Consider the following 7,782-nt stretch of genomic DNA (forward strand, 5'->3'; position numbering starts at 1 on the left):
CCTGTGAGACAAAAGCTCATTGCGCTCAAGCACAATCTTTGGAATGAAAGTTGACGTGTGAGCTCTGTGCCACAAGTACCACATTTAAGAAATCTCCACTTAAGAAATCTCCACTTCTCCATTACTTCAGCGTGTAAAATTGTCATGGTCTGTATCTGATCTCTGATCAAATTGACTTCATTATCTGTGACATGCATCCTCATCATTTTAAGATACCCCACAGTGATAAGATTGAAAGATATTTTTGTGTGGAGCTCTAACTGCCGTCCGCGTGTCTCCTGAAGGTGTCCTCCCAGCACCCATATGCAGAGCAGTACATTGGCAAACCTCATGTCATGACAGTGGACTACAACAACTCCCTCGAGTTTGACACTGCCATCAGGGAAATCATGAGGACCAAGGTAATGTCACTGTAACTTGCATAGATAGAAAACGAGTTTAAAGAGTCATTAATCAGCAGTAAATAATCTGATGTTTAAGCATGATTGTTCTAATCCCTTTTCGTACAATATTTAAAAAGCAACATTTTGTCAGGTAATATGAAGGGGGAAATGGTCAAGTCACTTGTCTCACTGGCTCAGTTGATGATAATCATTTTGTATGGCTTGTCATAGTAAACAGTATTATTAATTACTCAGTGAAGTTCCGTCTATAAATGACCTTGAGATTAAGAAGTTGTGATGACGATTAAAGTGCTGGAGCTTCTAGCTTTGCCAAGATGGACTTTTCCAGAGAGTTTGCCAGTATGTAAGACGCAGCCTGATATTGCTGAACTTTTCCACTCTGTAAATGTGGGCTGAGAGAGAATATGAGGATGCTAGGAACTGCCAAGAGTGGGAGTCAGCGTCGCAGATGTAATCTTTCAGGAAAGCACAAGAGGAAGGGGAAAAGATGCTAAAAGAATAGAGAGCAAGTGAAGGGGAAGTATGAGGGGCCTTATGTGACATCACATAAATTCTGGACCTTTCACACACACGTTCTCCTTTCACATACATATATTTTTCTTTTTGAACATTAGGGTATATACATATGTTGCATATGTAAATGTGCCCACATATATACTGTGTACATACAAAGACATCCATACATGTGTATGCAGTTTCATCAAGTGAGACTGACAGGAGTTTTTCAGATAAGTTAAATATGATTAGATAAGAATACACATAATTGTCAAAATGCTATTCCGAAATTTGTCTTGCAACCGAAGACGTACAATATAATAACCGAACAACAAGGCAAATACATATACACGCTTATTGCATCACACCTTATGAATAAGTGACTGCCATGTAATCAATATCATCATTAACTGTGGTGCACATTCTTGTTTTTTTGATAAAGTGATATATTTACAGCTAAAGAAATTGTGATATCAATGCCAAGTGTGTGTGTGTGTGTGTGTGTGTGTGTGTGTGTGTGTGTGTGTGTGTGTGTGTGTGTGTGTGTGTGTGTGTGTGTGTGTGTGTGTGTGTGTGTGTGTGTGTGTGTGTGTGTGTGTGTGTGTGTGTGTGTGTGTGTGTGTGCGCTCTCTGTCATCTCTTCGTCTCGTTTGTGTTGTCGGATAAGCTGCGGCTCAGCAGCACCGGCTGACTGCTCTGTCTCCGTCTGCGCTGTCAGACCACTGAGAGTGAGCTGATAGACCACTTCACCCTTCACTGGAGGCACAATGCCCCAGCAAACACATGCGCACAACCGCACACACACACACACACACACACACAGTCAGATAAAATTATTCTGCTGGTACTTTTTCATACCCAAACACACACAGAGACATACACACAAAAGCAAGCACATAAGTACAATTGGATCACAGAGTCAGAGACACTGAAATTGCACAGGTCAGGCATATCAGCACAGAGAGCCTTACCTGCACATTACAGCCATTAACTACGAGACACACACACACACACACACTGTGTGAGGCTCATGTTCATTCATGCAGGACAAAGCAATCTCTGGCAGACAAGTCCTTGTGTTCCAATAAATCCTTTCACCATCTATTTCTTTCTTTCTTTCTTTCTTTCTCTGTCCTTACTTTTGTTGTTCCCTTTCCATCCTCTGTTCCCCCTTTCCATCTCTTTTTTTTTTTACTGTTTCTGTCCTTCATTCTTTCTCCCACCTTTCTTACCTGGTGTTTGCAGTGACAGACCTTTGCACAGATTATATTTCAATATTTCATGCTGAAGTTGATTACATGCTTGTAGTACCAGTTCCACCTTTTCATTGGTCCAAAACAAGTTTGTGCTTTTAACCGTTGTTATTTTTCGATCGTAGTATTTTCCGTAACTTGGCAACTAACTGCAGAGTAGATTGTCTGTTTACACTGGTACACACATGCTCCGGTCATGTGACATACGTTTTCAGATGTGTTGGTGTGGACTGGTATTCTTTCTGATACAGAGCTAAAACGCTTGTGTGGACAGAGACCGTTTTTAGTTTTAAAATTCAAACATGGTAGTATGGATGTAGCTTCAGCTAAAAGAATGTGGCCACATGCGTCCCAGACCACCTGCAAATGTGGCCTGAGTGATCAGAGCTCAAATGCTTCATGCGTGTTGGGTGCGTTCACACCTGTACTTAGAGCTCTCCACATGTGATCTGATCACCTGAGGTGGTAAGGTGTTAATGCCGGGTCGGAACAGGGCCTATGTCATTATGCCTGGTGAAATACAACTAAACAGAAAAAGTGAAAGAGAGAAAACTCTGCTCCATAGACTGTTGTTGCAGGGAGCTCGTGTCTGTGTGTCACTCCTGTGCACGTGTTTACTCTCTGCTCCAGTTTAACAAGTAGATTAACATAAGGCTTTGATCAGATTTGCAGTGTGCGGAACTTTTTAAATTGCATCATCCCTGCACACTTGCTTCCCAGTGGTTTTCATTTGAAATGGGCCAAATCTGATTTCACACGTGGCTGAACATTAGGCTGCTTTGATTTCAGACGGAAGTGCAATTTAGTGAGTTGTGTGTATCATTTACAAAGACACCCACCCTTTCTAAAGATGCTGCTAAGGGTCCTAATGCCTTTTGTCACAAGCAAAAAAGCCTGCCTAAGTCTATTTTGATTTCCAAGATACAATAAAAGTTGAAGGGGCTGCAGTATGATGTGGTTCTGGATTCACGTCCCGTTTGAGCAAACCAGGACCTTTCTGTGTTTGCATATTCTCCCCTGCAATTAGTGTGAACAATGAAACAACAGCAAAACGCACACTATTGCACATGCAAAATACGGAAATGATAATGGAATGATGACTATTTGTCTCTGTCATTTTTCAGGTCAAGCCATATCTGCCTTATGAGTACACCTGCGAGGGGATGCTGGAAAGAGTACACGCATACATACAGCACCAGGTGAGGTCCAGTCCACGTCTGGACAACACAAATGTAAATGCACTGAACATGCATAGATTGTCTCCTATAGTCACAGCTCTTCATTCTGTCTTCTATATGAACTGTTTTCATCAGCCGTCAAATCCCCCACTCTGCTCAATATTTCCTCATTATGTCGTGAGAGTACAACACCTAGAACGTGTGTGTGTGTGTGTGTGTGTGTGTGTGTGTGTGTGTGTGTGTGTGTGTGTGTGTGTGTGTGTGTGTGTGTGTGTGTGTGTGTGTGTGTGTGTGTGTGTGTGTGTGTGTGTGTGTGTGTGTGTGTGTGTGTGTGTGTGTGTACACTCCATGTATGTAGGCTTGTGATTAATCTACATGCAAACTCTCATTACGAACCACATATCTGTCCTGCGGCTCTAAAGCAGAAGGCCTTCTGACACTGATGAGGAGGGATGAAGAAGGAGAAAGAGCAAAAGTGTGAGGGTGATAATGATGGAGGACTGGCAAAGAAAAACTGTTTTTTGAAAAGAAACAAAAAAGGAAAAGCCCACAATAAACTGCAGAGGGTCTCTCAACAACTATAAGCTGGTTTGGACACGAAACAAACAAACAGCATTTAGAGCCTGGAGAACGTTGAGCTGGATTCCTGTTCACCAACATTTTACACAGAAACCAGTTCGTACAGTTGGTGAACTTTTGTGCCTGTATAACTGCTTTCAGACTATAAAGATGCTGCTAAGGGTCCTAATGCCCTTTGTCACACGCAAAAAAAAACCTCAAACTCATTTTCCCTAGTTCACGTCTGAAAACAGCTTAGGTGCATTTGTTGTTTCACTTATTCACCTTTTCCAAAAAAAACGTATTTGTCAGCTCATACGCATTAGCAATAATGACAGAGTAATAATGAGGATACTGGTGGAACTGATAGAGCAGCTGGCTAAAGAAGATATTTATTTTAATACGATTTACACTGTATGATATATTATATTTATTTGTATTTAGTCCTTTGTAAAGCAGCACAGTGGAAGGGCAGCTCTGCTCTTGTGAACTTGCACGGCTGTTTGCCACCCACAGATTAGTCCATGACGGTTGAACTGTTTTCAATTTGCCACCATGGCACATTGCCATGTGGCCATGGCAACGAGAGAAATCGAACCAAGGAAAACAATGTAGGTGCGTAGAATTACTGTTTTCTGAGTTTCTAGAGTTATGCGTACCCCACACCAGTCATTCAGATCCTCCACTCTGGGGTTTTCACATGCTGTTTGTTATATCATATATCATTTATAGCTAAACTTAATGACGTGTGGCAAGGGGAAAAAGTATGTGACCCCCACGTCGTCAACGAAAGCCACTCTGCTTTTCATGCTTCTCGTGGAATACCTCCTGTGTAGACACAGTGTGAGAGTGCAACAGTAGCAGCCACCTCTAGCATATGATACAGGCTGCTAGTATTGGATACAGCCAGTAGCCATGGCGGTGGAGTAGTGCCCTCTGAGCAGCCATTAAAACACAGAACAACAATGTCACTGAGCAGCAGACACAGAGGGAAGTTTAAATGCTCTGCACTGAGCTGCATCGTGGTTCTGCCTTTAAACACAGTAAAAGACACATTCTCAGGTTTTCTTCCAACAGTAGCGCCACGAAAAAGACACGACTCCACAAACTAAGCCTGCTAAATCTTTCACCTGCAGGACTTCTGTGCCCCTGAGACTCCCTTCATGCCAACCAACCTCTCCAAACAGGGGTCCGCTGGTGGCAGCAGGACGCCGGGACCTCTGTTTGTGCCCCTGCCCAATTCCACAGCCCTCGGCTGGTCGTCCAGTGTGACGGCTCCCACCGCCTGGCCTCCTCTCAGTTCCCTCAGGCTGCTCGTATCTCAAGAGGACCAGTCCTGCGTGGAGGCGTGCCAGTCAGCCGGGTTCGTCTGTGAGCCTGCTCACTTCCGCATCATCAACAACAAGGAGGCCCTGCGTGGGTACGTCAGCCTAAAGTAACTCACTGTCTGCCAACCAACGGTTCAGTCCCAGCAAAGCGTCAATGGTGATTTATACGTGTCGAAACTTTTCATTGCAACATTTGGATCCCTCAGTCACAGTCGTTGGGCTTTTTGTCATTCCCACAGAAGTCATGATAATTATAGTGTGATTTCTCTTCACACATTGTCAGCTGGAATGCATTGAATATAAAGAAAAGTTGTAAATTTGTCTTTCGGCACGATGAGTTATGAGCTCATGAGTAATGAGCCAGAGGAGTTCAAATAACGACTCAGCATCTGAACCTGCAGTGTGTTTTTGCACTGCATGGATGGATAACTTCTCTGATATCAATTGAAACTAAATGCCGTCCCCGTGGAGCAGCGTGATTGCACTGCGGTAAAGTTAAAATAAAAACATATCTTTAGTTTAACCATGACAAGTTTTAGATTGAAATGTGCTGAGCAATTTCTGTAGATCTTACAGTTGAACTCTAAATGAAAATGGGGCAGAATCTCATATTCTACCTAAGTATCAGACATCGCCCTTTCGCCCTTTTTTTGAGCTCCAAGACTGAAAGCCTGCGAGTGCTTGAGTCCTCTCTTCTAAAGGCCCCCTTCCAAACTGCTTTCAGTTTCAGCTCTGATTCTTTTCTCTCCTTCTATCTTCCAAGTTTCTTTTGTGTTCACTTTTTGTTCTTTCTGTCTTGGTTTACAGTGCCTCTCTCCTTCATTTCAAGTCTCTTACTCTTCCTTTGTAGCTCAGGTCTGTTCTCTGACACGAGTTATCTTTCTCACAATGACATCTCATTCCTGCAGTTTTTTTCCCAACTTCCTTGTCACCTCTCCACTAAATTCCTTCCTTCTCTTTTAAAATGGCATCTGTCGCGTGATCAAAGAGATGAAACGGCTCTCTTCCCCCATGTCTACTGCTCCACTTATTTTGAGGTTATGCCAAATAGAAATAACTTTCATAACTTGTTTTTTCAAAGTTATCCTTTGAAGAACACTGTGAGAACATTTTTCGCTGTGATCGAACCCAGTCAACTGTTATTTTAGCGTGCGTTCATGCCTCTGCTTCTCTGTTTCACCCTCCAGGTTGGAGGTGCAGTGCGATGTGATGGACTCCGAGATCAACCACGTCCTTCCAGCCTTCTCGGTGGTACGGCAGGAGTGTGGCCTCCAGCGGGAACCCCTCCTCTTCAGCTGTGCAGGTCACTCCCCCAAATACAGACGCCTTTGTCCCTGCAGAGACTTCCGCCGCGGTCAGGTGGCGCTGTGCAGAGACTGTCTATAATGACAGGGGCACGTGAAGGGCAGACAAAAGAATTAGACACAGATTGGCGGGGTAACGGGACGCTGCAGGGCAGCCACAGCCAGAGCAGTTGTGACAGCTTACCTGATGGTGCATTGAGGCAGCTCCACCCCAAAATGTAGGATGATGAGGAGCGGGCATGCAATGTTTTTAAGGAGCGAAAAGCAGGGTTTGGATATGTGCCAGTTGGATTATGGTCGACTGTAGTTGTTAAGCTGCCGTGACACTTTAACAGGCTGGAGACGTTTAGAAGTGAGGGGTAGTACTGATACAGAACAGGAAGTGATACCAGGTGTCCTTACAACAAAGATGTATACTCCACTGAATGATAAACGCTGGGTTGCAAACTCACAGTGCCAACCAACTTTCACAGTAACCCTCCGACTAGTTTCTTCAAGATGTGACACACATCTTTTCATTTCTGGAATTGCATCTTGCGAAAAATGAGCCGTTTGAGTTGGAAAATGTACATCTTAAATGACTCCAGAGAAACTCGGTATTAGGACGCCCGTGTCAATCCATGACAGGGTCTTCAAATATGGTGGCTTGGAGAAGGCAACCTCGGGTCAATATCCAATCTCCTCTCTGCACTTGGACAAAGGATGATGGACAGCTGGGTTATCTCCGTGACTCTTTCCTCCCTCCTCCGATGACGGATAGAGACATTTATCAGACTGAACTGCAAGTCTGAGGCAACATTGGTCAATGCAATCATCTCTGGCCACAAAAAAGAAAGACAGAGGACAAAGATAAAGGGTACAAGATTATTTTTCAATAAATAAGCCTTCAGAGATCTCTGCTGGATTTTTAAAGAGTCCCTGTGCGCTTTACGTTGGAAAGAAAATGATGAAATAAAAACATCAGAACACATGACAACTGTTGAGGTTGGTTTTATTTTACATCCGGTCTTCACTCTGTATCTTATCTTTTTATGTTGGAGAGTTTCTCCTCGTCTTGCTCTAGCCACCATCCACATTCAATCAAATCTCTATTAATTTAATCTGACTGTCTGAAGGGACGTTTGATCTTTTTCACATTGAGTCGGCGGCCCGCACAGGTCAAAGCTGTTGATTGGAGGTCGAAGGGAAAAAGGAAATCAGATTTGAGAAGCTGAACTTAATCATTAATGTGCAAAGTGCTTGATTAGAGCAACTGTCATGGC

The 7,782-nt window shown here is 43.5% G+C and overlaps 1 protein-coding gene across 5 annotated transcripts in view; it reads left to right on the plus strand.

The window, feature by feature from the left end:
- Positions 1-7,490, plus strand: part of LOC118312957 (alpha-1,6-mannosylglycoprotein 6-beta-N-acetylglucosaminyltransferase B-like) — a 90,067-nt gene extending 82,577 nt beyond the window's left edge. For all 5 annotated transcript variants that reach the window (XM_035638057.2, XM_035638059.2, XM_035638061.2 and 2 more), the window contains 4 exons: positions 285-401; positions 3,277-3,351; positions 5,025-5,308; positions 6,404-7,490. In XM_035638057.2, coding sequence (XP_035493950.2) covers positions 285-401; positions 3,277-3,351; positions 5,025-5,308; positions 6,404-6,602 — 675 coding nt within the window. In that variant the 3' untranslated portion in view covers positions 6,603-7,490. The remainder of the gene's footprint in view (positions 1-284; positions 402-3,276; positions 3,352-5,024; positions 5,309-6,403) is intronic.
- Positions 7,491-7,782: the final 292 nt, after the last annotated feature.

The sequence above is a fragment of the Scophthalmus maximus genome, chromosome 8 (assembly GCF_022379125.1).
Source record: "Scophthalmus maximus strain ysfricsl-2021 chromosome 8, ASM2237912v1, whole genome shotgun sequence".
NCBI lineage: Eukaryota > Metazoa > Chordata > Actinopteri > Pleuronectiformes > Scophthalmidae > Scophthalmus > Scophthalmus maximus.